The sequence below is a fragment of the Thermobia domestica genome, chromosome 13 (genome assembly GCF_964235325.1).
Source record: "Thermobia domestica chromosome 13, izTheDome1.hap1.1, whole genome shotgun sequence".
Taxonomy (NCBI): Eukaryota; Metazoa; Arthropoda; class Insecta; order Zygentoma; family Lepismatidae; genus Thermobia; species Thermobia domestica.
Genome location: NC_137466.1, coordinates 197417075 through 197440079, shown reverse-complemented (window position 1 = coordinate 197440079; position 23005 = coordinate 197417075). Strand labels below are relative to the sequence as shown.

Genomic DNA, 23005 nt, shown 5'->3' with positions numbered 1-23005 from the left:
AATAACTCCTTCGTTAGAATTGAATGTATACCCCTTTAAAAATTTAACCTAATTGAAGTGAAGTATTGCAAACATCTATAGTTTAATCACAGATGACGTAGAGGAACATTTCTCAAGCTGACCCGCATAAAACAAACTGGTCTGCTGTTTTTGGTCCTTTTAAATTGAACGTTAGTCCGAGAAAGACTGAAAAAATATAGAATTCAAGTAAATTGCGTATCATATACTATAGTTGGGAATTTCAAATCAAGTTTGGAAACTGCAGTATATAAGCATTTTTCACTTTTTCTACTGTACAAACTGAAGTGAACCGAACTCAGAACCTTCCGGCATGCAAAGCTATGGAGTATAGCTTCTGCTGGCGAGCTGAGCATGTCCCTGGCCCAGGTCGGCTACCAAATATATAGCGATCTTTATCTTTCAGACAATAGGCTACTTGCGCACCAAATTTCGTTCAGATCCAGCCACAAATTCTTCAAGGAAAAGAGATAAACGAATTCTTTTCTAAACCTAAAAAAATGATTATGTACGAGGCTATATCAATAAGTCCGTGCAATCCTAGAAGAAATCCACTCTAGAGAACTCTGACACCATGATAGTATTAGTCCTTCTTTATGTAGTCACCGTGCCTAGCGACACATTTTTGCCAGCGGATCTCCACTTTTCGTAAGCCCATTTTGTGAAAGTCTGCAGTTTGGCTCTGAAACCACAGTTTAACCTAAAAAAATGACTTCATTTTTACAGAATGATGTTTTCTCAATGGACGCTTCATTCCTGTGAAAAGAAAGAAGTCACTTCGTGCTAGATCCGGTAGTATGAGGGCAATATTTCATTTTGGGCAGGATGACCTGGTGCATTGTCTGCCAACAGCAGCACATCTTTCGTGACGAATCCACGAGGTTTATTTTTCAGTTCCTCTCGTAACTTAATCAAGAGATGAAAATAATAGGTACTAGTAATAGTTTGCCCCTATGGTGATGATGACTCCTTCACACTCCCAGAAAACGAAACGCATCACCTTGGCCGAAGACTTCTGCACTCGTGCCCTTGTAGGGGTGGGGAGGATGGGTGTTTTCATAGTTTTGCACATTTCCTTTGTTTCTGGGTCATAAAGATAAACCCAACTTTCATCCATTGTAACTCATCTACCACAAGAAGTCCTCTTCATTCACCTCACAACGATACAACATTTCTTTTGCAGCGTCTTCGCGATTTCTCTTCTGGAAAGGTGTAAGCAGTCGTGGCATCCACTGTGCTTATACTTTCTGAAGGTGCAGCTGGTCGTGAATATTTCAGGCAGATCCATACATATTGCATACATAACACTTTCAATGGTATTCCTCCTGTCTTCCATTATGATCTCAACTTTATCCGTCAAGGCGGCATCATCAGTGAAGGATAGTCTTCCAGATCTAGAAGCGTCCGCGGTGGTCATGTGTCCAGTTTGGAATTGCCGTTTCCACTTGGATACCATCTCATAGGATGGGCTTTCACCACATTGATTTCTTTCATCTCTTCGAGGGTCCACTTTGCTGATTTCCCCTGAAGATGACGCTCCGTACCTCAAGCGTTTTAATCATCGCATCTTCAGTGATTTACATGCAAAAAAAGGAAGAAAGAGTTGTTCTAACGAGTCCAGAATTTGCATTGTTAACATACAAGGACCTAACTATGAAATGCATGTCCGTAGGAGTTCGTAGTTTGTCACCTTCTAGGTAATAGCATGAACTTTTTGATATCCCCTCGTACATGAACCAACCACGTATTAAGATAAAATTTACACTGAAGTAAACGCTCATCAACCTTTTCAATATGACCCTCGCAAAGTCATACTCTGCACTATGGTTAACGAAGTATAACCCAAAATTATGGTCAACTCTTAAACCTTTAAATTATTTGTTTATGTGCTTGCATGAAAAATGTATATTATTATTGTGCACTGTACAGCAGAAAAATGTACACTATATAGCAGGTTGTATCTATTCGGGTTAATTTCTCCCAACAGTGACCCACATACCACATGTAATTATAGCTTTTGTTATACTACAGCCGGTGTCCTATATTTGTCTATTGTAGGGTCTATATGTAAACTAGATATGGAAGAGAGTCGGCTTTTGTGAAATGGAGGAGGTTTAGATATATATATATAAAGAAGCCGGCTCGTTTAAAAACAAAAAGGACATTTTATTTTTTGGCTTCTTTCTAATTTCTTATTCAAGCACCACATTTGTTTCCGTGTAGTGCATTTTACAATTAAGAAAGTGCGTTTACAACATCTAATACTTGGTCTTTCATGTTCAGTACGGGAATGAATATCTTCCTTTGTTTTCAAACTGGCGTTGCAGTTGTTGTCAGCAGGTTTAGGTTATGCAACCTCCATATCCCAAGTGTTGTTTTGGTTGCCTAACAGTTTTATCAAATATGTGGAAGTTATAATTATATAACTTGATATTAATGTTTTACTGGTTGCCTAAAATCAATCTGACGACCAAAAAAGGTATCATAAACCAAGATATAGATGCAAAACTATTTTGATTCTGGTTTAAAATATCTAGGCTACATCTCGTTGTTCGTTAGGAAAACGTTTTATCTTGAGCTTCAGAGAATCCAGTTTACAAAAATCCATAAATGGCTAATTTTAGGGATGCGCATGAGACGAGTCGAGACAGGATTTTCCTGACAAAATTCAAGTCGAGACATGGCTCTCCCAATAGAGAAATATACATTTTTTGAGTCGAGACATCACTTTTACACCAACATTTTCGAGACGAGACAGCCACAAATCTTGTCTCGTGCGCATCCCTAGCTATTTTGGATCTGATATTAGTTTAACATCATTATTCACAAAATTCCTTCTTCTTTACTGTTACATGGTGTCAAAACTAAAATAAGAACCCACTGATTTATATTTATTTATTTATTTATTGAAATATACACAACAAGCATTACACCTAATCACAGTAGCCTCACTCTTTACATGTATTTACATAATTAATAATTTTCTTTTTTGAATCCTTTTGCTGTATCAAATATATCAACAACAATGGAAAATTATTTTTATCTTTTCTCTGGTATGAATTAGTATAATTTTACTGATTTCTCATTCAAGTCCTGTTTTTAAATAAATTTGTATTAGGATTGTTGGTATATTAAACTTTATTATTATTTAAATTAAATTTCATGTATAAATAATAACTATACATGTAATTTTCAGGAATTAAGGAATATTTACTTAGATGTAAAGAAAATAAAACAATAAAAATCAAACTTTTAGAATTTGTTTATTTCAAAGAAAAGAGAAAAATAATTCTACATATAAACCAATGGATGAAAAGCAAACAAACATAGTGCAGGCATGGTACGATATATATACGATAATACGATAATCTCTCTTAATATATACGATAAACCAGTTATATTCAACCTGCAGTTCGCATATCCCCAGGAATACTCCATGCTCTATTAGGCCGTACGTGAAATTAATAGATAATACATTATACTACATAGTATAATATTTATTACTTGCTAACTATAAAATAGTCCTATTGAATGTATAGCTGATTCTTCTGTTCACAGTAAAACATCGTTATTTTATTTATAAATAATAAATCCCATATTTTTGTTTGATATACTTATCTACTGTATAATTTGAATGAAGAATAGCTTAAATATGGAGGTACTTGTTTAAATTGAAAATTATTGTGAGCGTTAAAAAATTGAATATCATGGTGTTAAACTACCATACACAAATTTTATGTTCATATACATGTTAGCATTTGAAAATTATAATATAATATACGCATTATGAAGTATTCTAGTTAAATATTAATGTAAAAAAACTATTAAATGTTAGAAATAACTTGTATTATGTTGCTAAATCAATAATAGGTGTAAAACGTATTTCGTTTTGCATACGTAGGCGAACTGTTCCTTTTAGCTGACTTCATTTTTGAAGCGTTGCACGTGGCCTATTTTCCAGGATGAGGTGAGGTCACTGGCGCAGTACTTGACAGAGGAGGAGGTTTATTGGCCATCCGGGAATGCCTTCCATTGTCCTCCTCCCCCGCGACCGCTCAGGGCTGATTTATGCGAGGCGTCGCGGTGCGACCAGGATGCCGACTGCCATGGGAAGAACCAAGTTTGCTGCTACAATGGATGTGTATTTACCTGCATACGGAGGCTGGAGCCACCTCCAGGTACGTTCGCTTAAATGTGGAGGGAGATATTGGCAGGAAGATGCATCATGGGTTTTCGTTTTTCTTCTTTTTTCTTATTTTCATACTCTGTGTGTTTGGAAACGTCTTGTATTATACATATATGTATACGAGTGAATTTTTGTGTGTACCAGGATTGTGGTTCACAACCTTTTCCAGCAAACTAACTTTTTTGTAGTTTAACGTCCCACACTTATGCACAGAATCTAAGGGATGCGGTGATGATGAAATGGATGATAATGATGAAATGAAGAAAATGATAGAGAAAGGGAGAATCCCGAGAAAACCCATGCATATGGTGTTTGTCGGCCACCAAGCAGTGGCGTCTTTAGCGGGTAGGCCGGGTAAGCACGGGCTTACCCCAAAAATTTTGAAAAATATATAAACGGAACGCTAAAAGATACAATAAAGAGTAAATATATTTCCACTATTTGCATTAATAGTAGATAATTATTTAACAAATAACATCAACCACTACTGTAAAAGTAATTTCTAACTGTCATTAATAAATCAAATGTGTATATGCATGATAGCTTGAAGGGGGCCGCCCTCTCGTGCTCACGAAGATGTATTAAATTTCTTAAGATTTTCTTAATACAAATAAAAAAAATACCAAACTTTATATAGCAACTAAGGAGATAAGCCCCCTAGAAAATTTTCTTCGGGCGCCCATATATATATATATATATATATATATATATATATCGATAAGTGAGGAAGCGGGCCTACCCAAAATTAAAATCCTAAAGCCGCCTCTACCACAAAGGCCATTTGGCGAGAGCTGAATCGAATCAGCGACCAGGAAAGCTTTCGAATCACCTTCGTGGGTTGTACAGTCACTAACAAAAATGAGTACATATTTCCTGTTTGTCAATACCTTCTGGGTGGACAAACACCGTGTGCGTGGGTTTCCTCGGTGTTGTCCCGTTTCCTCCCACTTTCTTCATTTCACCATTTCATTCATTACTCATCATCACCGTCTCCTTTAGTCTAACCGGCATAACCGTGGGCTGTAAAACTCAAAGATTTCATTTCATTTTCATTTCAATACCTTGTGATTGAATTGTCCATTTGAAATACCGCTTCCAGTACTTGGATTGGATAGGACTGAATAGATTTGATTTTAATAACCCTTTTCAGAACCATAGCTATATGAGACGGGTTCCTGGTCCATAGCACCTTAAATTTTGCTCATTTTCTTTTCTCATGATGTTCTATTAGATGTGCTAATCAGATTTTAGCAACAACATGTAGGACCTTCCCGTGTTAGAACTGAATCGATTAAAAAGAAAATCGCTTCTCCACATCTCTAACCGTTTTTGCTCTGTATCTGTCGACAGACGGACGGACATAGCTGTTCTATAAGGCTTCCGATAATTACGCATAGCATTGTTTGGGAGTCTAAAAGGATGAATCATGCCTCTCAAGACTTTGTAGGAAGAAGGCCGAGATTCCGTGGTCAATTGTTAGAAGAGAATAGTCATGCATTGTTTGAGTGTTCCCACAAGTATGGAACATTTGGAGCATTTTCCATTCTCAAAAGATCAACTTTAATAACGAAGGCCTGACCACTGCAGGAAACGTATGTTTGTCGAACTTCTTAGTATGACACTAATCACACGTCAGAACGACTCTGCATAAGGCCCTATAATTCGCTTTTGGTTTCAAGCGATCCTCAACGAGGGAGTGCTCTAAAGCCTGTGACAAACATCTTGGCATTTCAGCTAAACGAATAAAACGCAAGCTCTGATGCGACGTTGCCGAGTGCTAAGATGTGTAGCTGTGGCTAAGCAGACGAACTACAGCGCGATTAGGTGGCAGAGAATAGACGTGGATGTGTACAAAATAAGCGTGGCAATACCGCTGGACTCTCATTTGCTAGCAGCATTTAAAGAGAACTTGGAGCGCCGCCTTCAAATGCCAAGATGTTTGTCATGCCGTTTAATTTCCAACGATCTTACTGTCAAAGGAGAATGCAATAAGGTTAACTAAAAGGTAATCTAGCAATGCTCCACGGCCTACACCATGCTGGGCATGTTGCCAATAAATGCCATACATAATCCGAATGCAATATTAATCCTGTTTGTTACAGAAATGACAAAATACATAACTTTCTATCTCACAAACCATTCAATAAGAAATTTTGTGCTGTGCAAAGCAGAGGATCGCTATATGGGGAAGGGGAGGACTACCAAGCATTTGTCCGCTACGTTCATTCAACCAAAAATTCCTATGGGGGCCCTGCTTCTGATAGAAAAATAAATCTACCAGAATCATTCAAGTTGAAACAGCTCTACAAACAATTACGCTGGAACATCACAACAGGATCAAGTACACTCATGTCCAAAATGATTGTCGCATATCTATAACTGTTTGTAAGAATATAATTTGATAATGATTTTGCAGAGTACTTTTAACACTGATACTATGTGTATAATCGGAAAATGTATATTTGTGGTAAATTTCATAGGAAAAGAATTATAAATACGATAATTAGAATGATAATTATAAAATATGAAAATCTTGCTAAATGGAGAAGAAAGTTTTATTTTTGTTTTATTGTTCTTATTTACTGCTTTTTTGACATAAAATTTGCCACATACATGTCTTTGCCGATTATACACATACTAACATTATAAGAAATACCAGGTGGATTCGTTATCAAATTATATTCCTACAACAATATATTTATAGACATGCAACAATAATTTTGGACATGAGTGTACATCAATCAGCAGAAAGAAGAGAACGGAAGAATTATATAAAAAATAGTATAAAAAAACCTAAAACTTTGCACTCACACGAAGATACATCCTAAACAATACGATTAAATATACATAAAGAACGCATACTTAGAACATCAGAAAGGAAGATGATTATATTGTCATACACGTGTCTTCAGCGCGGGAACCTCGGGTTCGATTTCTGGTGAGAGCTCATGTGGTTCGTATTCATATTAAGCTATATATATATTCACATTTCATAGCTTTGATCTTGAAAGGGGCATTGCACTATGAAACAACAATATAATCAATGTATATAAGAGGATACAGTTGTTAAGCTTCTTTATTTTGATTCTCTCTCCCCGTGTTTTCCTGTAACCCTGGATATGAAAACAGCGACATGAATATCAGTAAAAAAAAAAAAAAAAAAAAAAAAAAAAAAAAAAAAAGATGTAACGTAAATAAATTGTTGTAATATGGAATCAAATTGTAAATTGTAAATTCGTACGCTTATCTGCAAACTGTTTGAAATGCCAATACTTGGAACTCCGGAAAATAAAATCAAATTTGGATTATCGCAGACGGCGGTGATAGCTGAAGTATTAAAAAAAGGAAATGAATTATATACCATGAAAATTATTTTGCCGCTCATAGATATTACGCAATTTCTACCGGAATAATTTAAATAAATAAGTAAAAATGAAAAAAAAAATCTAAGTAGAAAAAGCCAATTTTAGCGTTAAATTGAAAAAAAAAAAAAAAACATTTCGCCTGATCATTGCCGTATTCGATATCAGAATTCAATCTTTCAACAGCATTGAAATATATATGGGAGAAATAAGATTTTGTGTGTGTATATAATTTATACCTAAGCGGATGCTGTTTTTTTTCCTAATCTATAGATGAAAAAAAAATAATATCTAGTTTAACTTAGCAGTTCTATATACGTACATAGTGAGACCGGAAAGCGATGATGCGATTTTTACTAACCGTGTATTTCATCTATACTCATATGCAGAAATCGCATCAGAAAGGAAGAAGATGAAATAGAAAAAAAAAACATAACAAATCCAGGATAGATTAAAAAAAATATGGACATGAGATAAAATTTTCCGTTTCAATAAAGTCACAAATCAAGTAATCGTCTCGTACTGGTTAACGGAACTGGAAACTCTCTTTCTCTCTCTCTCTCTCTCTCTCTGTCTATATATATATATATATATATATATATATATAATTGGTTAGTACAAAAACCAAAGAGAAAGAAGTATAAAAGTGTCGAGGGAAAAAAATGAAGGTTGATTCCAATCCGCTATTTTTTAATTCATTTTATTGCATTCTTCATATTCTAGGTATTCTTCATCAACTGTTTCAAATGGTCTACCCCAATTTTTCTTTCTTTAGTATTTCTTTTATTATTATTATTATTATTATTATTATTATTATTATTATTATTATTATTATTATTATTATTATTATTATTATTGTAGCATCAGGCAATATTTAACTTCTTAGCTGATGAGTTGAAGCAAAATGTGTCTTTTAAAAAAAATATTTTTTTGTTCGGAGGAAATTGAAACTTAATATCAGAGCGTTCACATTATGTCTTTTATTTTTTAACTTTTTTTTGGTGTTTTATCTGTTCAAATAAAAGAAATAGATACATAGAACTGTAAGATTAAAAAATAAAAGTACAGTCCATACGTTCATTCTTTCCTTAATTAAAGTGTTTGATTGATTAGTTAGAAAACGAAAAAAAAAATCATTGATTCTCTCTCTCTCTCTCTTTTACTTTCATTTTCAGCCTGAATGTGGCCACTGGAATAAAAAAAAAAAATACCATTACCTATTAAGACTAACAGACGTCCCGATTTAGTTGGGATAGTCCTTACTTTTTGGTTCTAGTCTGTAGGTAGGTCTGTATAAGGATATAAGTATTCACACAGCAGGTACACTCATGTCCAAAATTATTGTCTATAAATATGTTGTTGTAGGAATATAATTAGATAATGGATTCGACCAGTATTTCTTATAATGTTAGTATATTTATAGTCGACAAAAACATGTATGTGGTAAATTTTATGTCAAAAGAGCAGTAAATAAGAACAATAAAACGAAAATAAAACTTTCTTCTTTATTTAGCAACATTTTGGTTTACTCACTCCAATTTTCATGTTTATAATTCTTTTCCTATGAAATTTACCACAAATATACATTTCCCGATTATACACATAGTATGTACAAGGGTGAATCAAAAAGTAAGGTGAATTGTTGATTTACAGAAAAGCGTACAGAGATAAGTCGATGAAGCTTTACTATGTTTGAAGTATGGCATCACACTATTATTTGAAGAAGGAACCGTAGTTGTCTAAACATTTATTCCAACGTGGCATCAAATCATCCATGCCCTGTTCAAAGAAATGTGGTTCCAGATTTCCTAACCAGGTACGTGTAGCCTGTTGTGCCTCTGTCAGTGTCTGGAAACGCTGCCCACGGGGATGCTGCTTCAGGAGGCCGAACAAATGGTAATCAGACGGGGCTAAATCAGGGCTATACGGAGGGTGATCGAGAATTTCCCACTTGAACCCGCGGAGGTGTGTACGGGTCCGTTCGGCTGTATGTGGACGTGCGTTATCATGCAGTAACAACACGCCCTCTCGGAGTGCCTCCCGCCGTTTCTGCCATATGGCTGCTTTCAGCCTGTCCAGGGTTTGGCAGTAGGTGTCTGCATTAATGGTAGAGATGCAAGGGTTCGGAAAAAAACCGGCTTTTTTGAAAAAAAAAAAAACTCGGTTTTTTCTGCTTCGCTTTTTTGCTTGGGAAATTTTGGGCTTTTTTGAAAATTTTGCTTTAAACTGATAAAGCAGACTTTGTTTCGCTTTTCTACAACAAAAAACACTCATTTAATTAGTGGCTGATGCAGATAATAATATGAAACCTCGAAAATAAACCATGAATTTCAAAAAGATTTTTTAAAATTCTTAACATATTTACATTCCAAAGGATTAATTCCAAAGGATTAACTAATATATATATAATAATATTTTAACCTCTTATATACAATAAGTACTTTAAATACACAAATAACTACCAAAATTGTATGTAGTATTTTTACTTCAAAATATCACACACCCTCTTTTTGAAGGAAAATAAAGAAAAACATGATAGAAATATGCTCATCAAGAGCCTCGTTTCGGGTGGTTCTGTACATTCTTGAAATTGTTCAGTTTTAACTTTCATATACATTGTATGAATATTTCGAACAAATTTTTCACTGATTGATCACATACGAAATAATCTGTTACCACCTATCAGGTGCTTCGGATCTGCAAAATCGGTAAAGCTCCAAATTCTGTAATGCACTGACTGTTCCTTAAGCTTGTTCAAAATCGGGAAAGTATCGAATTTTCTGTTCATGAATCATATACGTAATAGACGGTTCATTTGAGCATATGGTTTCCTAGGCTTTAGAATACAGGGTTTTCATAAAGTATGGATGGATTTAATTCGTTTATAATTTACATAAAAATGCTCATATTGAAATCAAATAAAGTGCAAACGGTAGCGGAAGGATTAAATGTTTACCTGTAATCTGCACCAGCTCAGTTCATTCACCGCCACACCTCCAACTGGGCGCCATTTACGTTCACACATTCGCGTAGGCTGTGAGCTGTTGATGATGCTTTCCCTTACCCTGCTCACTGTTGCAGGCGATGTTGGCGGCACTTCGAGGACGGTCCAGGACGCTTCCTGTCTCCAAGAACTTAGCATGCCACTTTCGGATTGCACTCTCAGTCGGTGCTGGCTTTTTGAACCCTTTGGTGAACTTTCGACATACCAGAATTGGTGATTTTAGCTCTGCGTACCACAGAACACATTGCGCTTTCTCTTTCACCGACGCCATCTTTCATACGGTAAAAAAATAGTCTTCTCAGAGGAGTTTTTCATTTATTTATTTCGTTAAAAGACACACACACCAATACAGCTTACAACTTACTTTTAACAGTCAACATTGAAACAACAATGAAAACAACAATGGATGAAATTTGGTAAGAAACTGACCTTTGCTCTCCCTCTCCCTCTCTCAACGTGTTCAGAGTTGCCGCTTATCTAACAGTGTTGCCAACTAAAAATTTAATCCTTCCGCTACCGTTTGCACTTTATTTGATTTCATTATGAGCATTTTTATGAAAATTATAAGCAAATTAAATCCGTCCAGACTTTATGAAAATCCTGTATATAACCACTATCACGGTTTACCCAGTCCTTAAGGTTTCTGAATTTTTAACAAGAAAATTAAACATATCGTTACGAAACTTTTTTTTTTTTTTTTTTTTTACAAAAAAGAAAAACTATGGAATACATTAAAAAAGAGTGGGAGAATCAATCACTGTTCCAATCCACAAGAAAGACGACAAAACTCACAAGAAAAATTGATTGTAATAATTATCGAGGCATTTCTCTTAACATTCTATTAATAAGATTGACCCCCTTAAGCAGATAAAATTATTGGAGATTATCAGTGTGGATTTAGTCGAAATCGGGGCCGCGGTGGCTCAGTGGTAAAGCGGTCACATCTGGTGCTTGGGGTCCCGGGTTCGATCCCAGCCCCCGCCAAGTGAACTTTGTGGTGGACAAACACCGTGTGCGTGGGTTTCCTCGCGGTTCTCCCATTTCCTCCCACTTTCTTCATTCCACCATTTCATTCGTTGCTAATCATCACCGTCTCCTTTAACCTAACCGGCATAACCGTGGGACGTAAAACTCAAAGATTTCATTTTTTTCATTTCATTTAGTCGAAATCGACCAGATATTTACCATTCGACAAATACTCGAAAAGGAATGGGAATATATTACCCAGTACATCAACTGTCTATTGATTTTAGAAAGACTTACAACTCGGTGAGGGGAGAAACATTGTACAACATTCTTACAGAATTTGGAATACCGAAAAAACTAGATTTATTAAGTGTTTAAAAGAATCCCAGAGTAAAGTCCGAGTAGAAAAATGCGAGCTTCCACGTCGAGATTGACCTAAAACAAGGATATGCGTTATCGCCGTTATTATTTAGCTTTGTTCCGAAGTACGCTATAAGAAAAATCAAAGATAAGAACCAGGGCCTAGAGTTGAATGGTATTCACCAGATTATTGTGTATGCTGATGATGTAAATCTGATAGGAGAACAATCGAAAGAAATGCAGAGGTATTATTAAACGCTTGCAGGGACATGAGTAAATGCAGAGAAATCTAAATACAAGGAAGTTCAGAAGGATCGTAATACGGCAAAATATGAGTGCGTTAAAATATCAGTTAATACTTTCGACACAGTGGATACTTTCAACTATCTTGAATCAGTATTACCAGACCAAAATCATACCCACAAAAGAAATTAAATGTCGACTAAAATCAAGAAATTCTTGTTATTATTCAGTTCAAAATATTTTGTCGTCGCCAATTCTGTCAAGGAATTTAAAGATTAAAATATATAAAATTATAATCATGCCTTTTATGCTTTATGGTTGCGAAATATGGTCGCTTACGCTGTGGGAAGAACGCAGACTGAAATTATTTGAGAATAAAATTCCGAGACGAATATTTGGACCCAAGAGGAATGGGGAATGGCGGAAACTTCATACAGAGGAACTACATAATTTATACGGTTTACCAAACCTCGTTAGAGTCATCAAGTCTAGGAGGCTCAGGTGGGCAGGTCATATAGCCAGAATGGAAGAAAGTAGGAACGCTTTCAAAGTTTTAACTGGAAATCCAATCGGGAAACGTCCATTAGGAAAACCTAGGCCCAGATGGGATTACAATATTAAGATGGATCTAGCAGAAATAGGAATACAGAGTAGAAACTGGATTGAATTGGATAAGGACGGAAGTCAATGGAGAGCTTTCGTGGCCATAGAGAAAGAGAGAGAGAATACATTTAAGTTAAGCATAACTGCACAACAAACATGAGTGAGTGGTTAGCTTTTGCGCTTCTATCGTGAAGTCTGGAATCTAACCATTTTGACAAAAGTTTTTCTTAATTCCATCTGTGAATGTAGAGATAGTGCGTGTACTGTGAGTCCTGGCGGACTTCCTTTCTAATCGTTTTTAAATTTTTGTTATTACTAATTACCAGCAGTGATGGATTTGCGGAGAGGGTTAGGGTGGGGATGTCTTTCGGATTGTAGCCTCTACCCCGTAATTTCTAAAACAAACTAAATATTAGTTTTGCCTTTACTCATAAACTTCAAACTGTCCTCAAATAAAAAATTAGGAATTCTTAGAAAAACTAAGCATTAATAAGAAAAGCCCCTCCCAAAATACTTTTCTAAATCCGCCACTGATTATCAGTATAAAATGGTCTTCAAGGTTGTATCTGGAAGATTATAGCTGAATATACAAACGAAACGAAATATTTGTTATTCCTGTACTCACAAACTTAAGCTCCTCTTAAATAAAAGTTAGGAATTTTTAGAAAAAAAAAAACAAACATTATTCAGAAAAACCCCTCCCAAATATTTTTCTAAATTCTATACTGATTTATTTCTATCAAATGGTATTCAAAGTTGTGTCCGGAAGATTATTGTTAAATCATTGCGCAGCTACAGTAGAACGGAAATATGGAAGTACGCTCTGACAGATATATTGAAAAACGTACGCTCTGATGGATATATTGAAAAACATAAGTTTAATTATGTGCTAGAAGCTAGAGTACTAAGCCCTAAGAAATGAAATATGAATGACTAAAACGAAAGATGACTAGAGAAGAAAAAAATGTCGATAATTCAAAAGTTAAATAACTTCTAAAATTGCCCTCAAGTACCACGTACTTTATGTTTACTTTAATTCATAAACCATGTGCTCCATCCACCGTGAATTCCAGAGCGAAATATGGCATTTGGGTCATGGAAATGTGGCATTTAGGTCATTTAACTTTAGAGTATACTGTAAGAAAGCTATTTGAACAGAAAAATCATGAAAATGAAAAAAGCCAAAATTTCCAAAATTCTCGGTTTTTTTTTTCAAAAAAGCCGGCTTTCTATGTGCAAAAAACCATCGATTCAAAAAAGCCTGTTTTTTTGCATCTCTAATTAATGGTCCTACCCTTTTCCAGAAATTCAACATGAATAACACCGAGACGGTCCCAAAAGACAGTAGCCATTGTTTTCTGGGCAGATGCTATTGTCTTGCATTTCTTGGCCTGTGGTGACGATGGATGTTTCCATGTCATGCTCTGACGTTTGGATTCAGGTATCCATAGAGGTATCGGAGTTTCATCGCCCGTTATGATGCGATGAAGGAATGAATTTCCTTCTTCGGCATAACGTGTGAGGTGGCTCAGGGAAATGCCCATTCACTGGTTTTTGTGTTCGTTACTCAGAAGCTTGGGTACCCAGCGCGCACACACTTTTGTGAAGCCCAGTTGGTCATGGACGATACCGCTTACGGAACCATAAGAGATATTCAATTCATTGGCAATGTCCTGCAACCGCACTCTTCTGTCTTCACGAATCATGGCATCGACGACAGCCACATTCGTGTCGGTGATGGACGTTGATGGTCTGCCACTTCTGCCATCATCTGTGACAGTACTCCTACCACTTGCAAATGCGTTACACCACACGTACAGTTGTTTCAGCGACATAACACTATCTCCGTAGACCTGCACCAATTCTCGATGAATATAAAATGGTTTTGTTCCCTTGGCCCAGAAAAAACGAATGACACCCCGCACTTCCTCCTTGATGTAATGTTCCAGTCATTACGCCATCTTTGAGTTGCTCTCAGCACCAGACGGGTGGACATAGAATGTTGTACAAGCCGTCATACTTCTATAACCAGATTACCTGTAACATGGAAAAGAATTAATTAGCTACACATAATACTATGGGTTTGACAGGCAATTTCACCTTACTTTTTGATTTATCCTTGTATATTAAAAGTGCCCATTAAAAATAATTATCAAATTATATTCTTACAAGAAGATAGTTATAGATATGCGACAATTATTTTGGACATGAGTGTACCTAGGGAGAAAGCAAACCGAAAGCGCATCAGTTCGTGTCCGCACGTTAGCGAATGAAGTGGTTCTGTGGAAAGACATCAATGTGGAAAAGAAGACATAGGTTAGTTGTGCTTGAAGGTAAAATGGGTAGCAAACACAAGGAAACAACGATTGAAGAGAGGAAAATAATTGGAAATCTAAGGTAGGTATAGGTAAATACGCCATGTTAAGAGTGTTAGATTTTTTAAGTCCTGAATTTTCATGGAACACAAAGAACAACACTTGTGCGTTGCAGAATACCCTTTTCTGCGTGTAGAAGAAAATGTTGCAATGATGCCACTTACTTCTGCTGTGTACACAAGCTAATAGAAAAAAGTGTTAAAAAGTGGCGTATTCACCAACACGTGCAGGTAATTACGTCAAGTTTAGGATACTAGTAGAAACCTGTAATAAATCTTGCAACTTTCTTACATCCTTTGTATTGTACGAACTCAAATATTACTACACAGCATGGCTGAAGCAAAAAATAAAATAACCAAATTGCAAGATGAAGCTAAAAAGAAAATGTAAAAACGATAACCTCCAAAGTTGAAATGAAGTTCCAAACTGAAAAGCTTTAGTCCATAAGAAAATTAACAATCAGTATCTCTGTACTGTGACTTTAAAAGAAATTACACCGATATTACATGGAACATGTGGGACAAATGAAAACATCTTTGTCTTCAGCAGTCAGTCCTGCACAAGCCTTGACGTATTTCGTTGCACCATGCTTGGTATTGGTTTAATAGCCATGGAATCACAAATACTGAACTTACACTTACAAAACAAAGTGTTCCTAGACGGACATGAAATAAGGCGTACATTGCTGTAAGCAATCGGCAATGTTCTGAGTTAGTACGGTATTAATGACGATTCTAATCTGTATTGAAATAATAACGTCCTTCCACATAACCTCCACGAAGCAAACAAGACTGTACGGCGTGGTAGTCTCAGAGCTGTCTCCTGGAGTATTCGTCAAATTGAACTTGTCCAAGCCCATGGCACATATTGGAGGCGCATTTCAGCGGATTTCGTCGGAAACGTCCCAGCATTGAACACTTGGCGTATTTAGCTGCACTGGTGTATATAGCTGCAGTCAGGGTCTATTTAGAGGGGTGCAGCAGTGCACGTGCATCTCCCTTCGTTGTAAATATACACTATCTAAAATGAGAAGCTAGCAGTGAAAATAGCACTTTTTGAAACTTACTGTTGTTATGTTTCCATTTGGGACTTTAAAAAAAAATTGCAAAAGCGATAGTTTAAGTTGATTTTCTGAAGGTTCAAGGAAAAGGATTCAGCAAGCAAAGCAATATAACATTTGTCAAGTATGGAAGAAACCAGGAAGAGAAAACAATTTTTCCTGCATATTACTTGCGACCCTGTTTAAAATACTCTCCTTCCTCCGTTATATGTATCAGCGTTGTCACGTGTAAAGAATATTGTCACATATCACTTTGAAGATCTTCAATGAGACTGGTTATTTTGGTAGCTATGGTGCAGCCCCCTCCGAAAATCCTGGATCTGACCCTGCATGCAGTTACCTTATATTGTAATATCCTATGTGATATTGTAAACAAACAATTCTACGCATCAGTATTTACAAACACCACCACGTGGTTCGGCAAGAGGATCTCCCACCAGATGGATCTACAGTCACATGCAGACGACGGCTTCTGGCCCCTCCCACGAAGCAGAAAATGACATCGGAGCAGCAGCGCCACCGCAACCCAAAGGACCCTATAAATTAAATGGACGAAGGCAACTCGATACCAGTTTTCTGGTGACCCTCCTCTAGTCTGTTACGGGACTTTTGGAGTAACCTAACCCCAGGCCTCTAGTCTGCTACGGGAATACGCTTATCCTATCTCCTGGCTTAGCCTGCTACGGGGCTCTGTCTGGGAATCCTAACCTCAGCCGCTTAGCCTGTTACGGGGCTCTGTTGGCCACTTAACCCGCCTCTGCTTGCTACGGAGCATTGGTTCCTTAATTCCACTCCACTTAGCCTGCTACGGGGCTCTGTTGGAGATCCTGTCTCCGACCTTACGGTCAAAGACCACCTATAGCTAACTTTTGATTCTAGAGAGATTAATTTGTACAATATTTTGTAAAAATACTTTTATAGTGGAAGCTTTTATAATAAAACTGGTAGTAAGAGTCGATTCTGGACGCTCTTTTTATTAAATGCTCTACCCACAAATCCTGTATGAGACAAAGTTTTACAATATAAAGAAGGCAAATGCATGCTGATATTGGACGAATAGTAAAAAGAAGCCGATATTCTGTATGTAGTGTGTTGAAAAAAAAAAGGCACGAAAACAGTACGAAGCAGACAACATATGGGATGTCCATACAAGCTTACCGAGAGGAAGAAGAGGGACGTAATCAAGGAAGTGAAAAAAAACTCGAATAGAACGCCATCCACAATTGCAGCACAGTTACGCAAGGATCATGGGAAGGAAGTGCATCTCAAGACGATTGGACGTATTCTTCAGAGTGGCCAGTATCGTGCCCGAGTCTCCAGGAAGAAGCCATATATTAGCCCTATTAATAGGAAGAAAAGACTTGCATTTGCAAAGGAGTACATTAAGAAAGATGCTGAGTTCTGGAATAAAATTATGTTTTCAGACGAAAGCACATTAAATATTTTTAAATATGATGGACGCATGTTAGTGTGGAGGAAGCCAAACAGAGCTGGAACAAGCCAACATCCAAAGCACAGTGAAGTATGATGGTGGTGGTCGTATGGTCTAGGGATGTATGGCAACAACAGATGTCAGGAAACTAGTGTTTATTGATGGAACCATGGATCGTTTTGCATATCTCGACATTCTGAAGCAACATTTAACAACCAGTGCTCAAAAACTTAGTCTCGACCATGGTTACTGGACCTACTTTCAACAAGACAACGATCCCAAACTTACTTCGTACATTGTTCGTTGCTGGCTCTTGTATATACAACACGCCCAATACCCTCCAAATTCCACATCAGTCCAAAGACCTTAATTCCGTTGAACATCTGTGGGATGAGCTGGAACGAAGAACAAGAAAACATCATATATCAACCAAACTACAATTAAAGGAACGACTGTGTGAAGAATGGAACAACATTGGCATGGACGTGACATGAAAATTGACAAAGTCAATGAAACGCAGACTGACGTGTGTGATTCAACGAAAGGGACGGAATATAGGCTATTAAGATTGGTTCATATCATACAGGACTCTTTTTTGTTTTGTGTAAATATTTATGTCCTCTTCAAGAGGGTGGAATCGCCAACATTACTTTCTAGTGTAAATATTTATTTCTACTGTATGTTTTCTTTATACAAGGTATAGTACGGAGCTGTCGCTTTCTTTTGTTTCAAATATTTTTTTCGTTGGGGTCAGTGTTACAAAATATTACCACCTATACGACAAACATGATCCTGTGTGAATATTTATGTTCGTCGGTGTATACGTTGGAAAGATACATCGTTCGATCTAGATGTATGTTCGTAAAAGTTCGTTAGATGCTAGTTTCTATTCAAGATAACATGCTATTTTAAATTTACCGTAAATTAAAATTATAATCTAACAATTTTTTAAAAATATTATTATTATTATTATTATTATTATTATTATTATTATTATTATTATTATTATTATGCTTGTATTACTCGTAAATTAAATTTATTTTACTCCTACTCAACAGACAATGAGAAAAAAACCAACGATACAATATCCTTCTTGTTTTAACCTGAAAAGTGACTTGTCCTTACGTAGAAAATAACTGGTTGACGTCAAAAGATAACACCATCTAACAAACGACCTCTAAACGGAATGTGGCTTCATTCTCCCCAACCCAACCCCGATTCAGCTTCGAGCTCCAGCCGAGTCGCTAATGAAATAATTAAGACAGGACTTGTGGCAAGTAAATGCTTCGCCACAAGTGATTTGTAACAGGGAGATCGTTAGTGACAAGATGGACTCATGAGTTCGCTATATAGACCGAGAGAGAGAGAGAGAGAAAGAGAGAGAGAGAGAGATAAAAGCTCACCCACTGATCATCTCTCTATATATCAGACGAGAATAACAAAAAGTCTCGCAAAACGATGGTTCTTCTTGCCGTTATGTTTGTTTTTTTTTTCCTCTTTATTCTCCAGCTTCGTGGCGGGATTTTTAGCAGTAAGGGAAATTAATTGCTCGATCTAGTCAACAGCTTGGTATAAGAACAGCGTTAATAAATGAAGAAAACGATAATAAAAAATCTCTGAACCAATTTATACCGCAATAAATTCAGAATTAATAGATATGATGTGGCCGCTTATGCAGTATGGTGCGTACAGTCAGTGCACGACAAAAACAGCGTCATTTCATGTTTTGCTTGAAGAGACAAACCCTCCTCTGAGGTAGATATTTCCACGTTTTTTTTTCTGTGATTAAAATGTATCCGAATGACATATATATATATATATATATATATATATATATATATATATATATATATATATATATATATATATATATATATATATATCAAACTTAGTAGTGGGTAATTGCTTCTCTGACCCCGTAAATGAACTGCTTTTTCCCCTTGTGCAGTGTTTTCTTAAAAAAATTGAAACCTGGTTGTCAATTATGAAAATAGTGTGATATCATGAAAGAAAATTCACTTTTTTTTATGTAAGATATTCTTTTTAACTTACAGATTTTTTTTCTTGTCGAGATTACAATCAGAAGCACTGACAACCGCGTTGAAGTTGCACCGACATTACTAATAGATACTATACAGGTGTGAGAGCACCCATATATGACGTTTTTCTAAATCCTATCACCTCAACTAATAGTTTCAACACCTCAGCAGGTAGTAAGGTGTACTGTGTAACGTCGCTTGAAGTGTTGTTTATAGAACAGCGTTAATGGTGTTAAAATTTCCTTGGTTCGATCACAACTCGCGCTAAGTGAGCTCTATGGTGGACAAACACCGTGCGCGTGGGTTTTCTTAGGGTTCTCCCGTTCCCTCCCTTTTTCTTCATACCATCATTTCATTCATTTCTTATCATCACCGTCTCTTTTAGGCTATCCGGCATAACCGTGGGACATAAAACTTAAAGATTCCATTTGGTGTTAAAATTATACCAGTTGAGCTGATGACAAAAAATACACAACATTCACTACATTTGTAATTAGTTTTCACACTATGACAACACGGCTGTTCCGCCCTGAAGCGCTCCATTTCTACCCTTGCAAAAAACAAATGACGATCATGTGATATTCGGTACTCCGTGACTACTATAAATACACCACATTGACTTGACACCTAGTCTTCCGTTTCAGGCGCTGCTATCGGCTGAAGGAATTCCATTCTCTTTCGCTAAGGCTCTCTCGCTTAGCAGCTGCTGAACCCTTATTGGCTCAACGCGTGGGTGTGTCGGGGTGTGAGCTTTAGTTCGCATTTTTGCCACGGCTCAAGACATTTTGGCAGCACAATAACCACAAATACAAAAGATGAAAATCGTGTAATGTTCAGTGCTGCCAACTTACTAGAACACAAATGGCGGGGATCTCAAAATTTGCGTTCTTTATGAGACACCCTATATAAAGTTGTTGTATACTTACGAAATGTATATTTGTCTTTGTCAGGAAAACGGCAACAGCATTGCCGTCATTGCAATTAACCGTCTAACAACGCTCGGGATGTTTTCCAACTCCAGTAGAACCTATAAGGTTAACAAATCTTTATATATGGTATTCTAATAGACCAGCGTGATCGTATTTTTTTTTTTTTTTTAAAGATAGTGTCATACTACTTATAGAAACTTTCATGTGCTTTGTGTCTTGACAAATTTTGACTATAACAACAGGTTTGACTACAATGAAAGAAATGATAAGATATCACGCACACAAGACGTAATAAAACTGTAACCAGGGCTTATGTTTGGTCATAAGAAAGGAACCAAGATGTCAATGTAAAGGTTAACAAATGTACTTCTGAACGAAATACAATTTAAATATTATAATGATAATATTAAGACATGTAAGAATTGGCAACAGCACACTGTTAAAAATACTTTCTTAAATTTGAGAAACCGTTTCTTATCTGTGCACCGAGAATGTCTTTTCTTAGAAATAAGAGTTTGAAACTCTCATTAATGAGAAATGAAGAAAAGTAGACAAGATTGTATAAAGCGAAATGAGTAAATATACTGTTACTTTCCTTATGAATGAGAATTGCCAAATCTCATTTCTAAGAAAATATTATCTCGGTGCACAGATAAGAAACGGGTTCTCAAATTTAAGAAATTATTTTTAACAGTGCATTAAAACAAGTAAGTATCGTTTTCCAATCTGAAACTAAGACTTCTAAAATTATGCAAATTTAATACTCAAACTTGAAATAGTGCATCTATGGGTACTGGTTGCAGTAGAGGAATAAGATCAAAGGCAGAACCTGTTCCTCGGACCCTAAATCCATATCAAAAAGTCGTTATTCTCTATCTCGTACTGTTTTTATTTTATGGCGATTAATGTTGAAACCGGAAATCGTTAATTTGAACTATTTCCGGTTTGAATAGAGGGTTAAGGGAGGAGATGGAACCTATGAACCCATCCTTGGGACGCTGAACCGATTGCACAAGAACCGCTTCTTGATATCTCTTATAGTTATATGTTTAGAGGCGGATCTAGAAAATAAAAAATGGGGGGAGGCAACCAGAACCCAGACATGATAAATATATCATGAGTTTACTATAAACTTTCAAAAATATATAAATAATAGCTTGTCACTCAAAACCTGAAGGGGTCTAGGCTCTACCAGCCCTAGGCTAGAACCGCCACTGTATATGTTTTGATACCTGTCAACAGCAGAGTTGGCGTGGGTCAATGAAAACTTGACCCACGACCCACTGACCCACCACCCACCGTGACGCACGATCCACTGACCCACCACCCACCGTGACGCACGACCCACTGACCCACCACTCACCGTGACCCACTCTGACCCACGACCCACCATGACCCACCACCCACCATGACCCACCGTGACCCACCATCCACCATGAACCACTCTCACCCACTGTGACCTATTCTGACTAACCAAAATCCATCGTCATCAACTCTGAACATGATCCACGGCCTCTTCTGTACTGACTAAAGAGTTTACACTTGAAATAAAACAAGACTAGGAAATTTTCACTAATCGGAGTTTGAATTTCTAGTCAATCGCTCAAGCACCACTCTGTTAGAATAACGGTGGATCTGACCTTTATGATATAAAATGGTAAAGTGTTTGTCAGTGAGGAAATTGAAACAGTTCAAGGTGGGGGGAAATTAGTGTGTGCCTAATATATACTTGTACTAAGAGAGTATTCTTGCAAGTGTTAATTTCTGAACGCATTCCAAAAGAAACTTCTATTCGCAGGAAAATACCCCTGTACAATATGGAAAAGGTTATAGTTTCTCAGTTCACAGTATTTTTCTCACAAAAGACTTGAAAAATCAGTTGTTCATAGGGTATAAAGGTGCTCGGGTACCCTAAAGTATGCTCATAATTGTAATTTGTGTAATCACTAAAACACCACGTTAAATTTAAGTTACAAATATGCATAATTGTAATTATTATGAATATTTATTCAAAGTAGTTGACCTAAAGCAAACAAGAGACTTACTAAAAAATAGGTACAAAGTTGAATATCACAAATAAGCCATTACTAATACAAGCATACAGTTTCTATAACTCGTGATTTTCCACCTTAAAACAAATCTGAAATAGGGTTTATTTCCCGTTGGTAACTTTTTCGTGGTAAATCATCCGCAGCGGAATGATGTCCATCCTTCAGCCAAGAAATAACTAGCGTGTACTTTGAGCTTGTCTAGCGGTAGGCTATTAACATTGATGAACAACAAGTTAGACAATGTTTGAGCACTTAGTCTATTTCTAATATCAGTCATCTGTAAATTCATAAGGGGAAATCCCGTTCGCACTCTGTCGTGGAAATTGATAATACTTCTACCCGATTTCTGCAACTCCTCATCGACAATCTGCTTGTTA

At 36.6% G+C, this 23005-nt stretch overlaps 1 protein-coding gene across 1 annotated transcript in view; it reads left to right on the top strand.

The window, feature by feature from the left end:
- The window catches only part of LOC145668917 (WAP four-disulfide core domain protein 1-like), a 346689-nt gene that overhangs the window by 300644 nt on the left and 23040 nt on the right, over positions 1-23005 (top strand). Inside the window, exon 2 of the mRNA XM_081737197.1 lies at positions 3980-4196. Coding sequence (XP_081593323.1) covers positions 3980-4196 — 217 coding nt within the window. The remainder of the gene's footprint in view (positions 1-3979; positions 4197-23005) is intronic.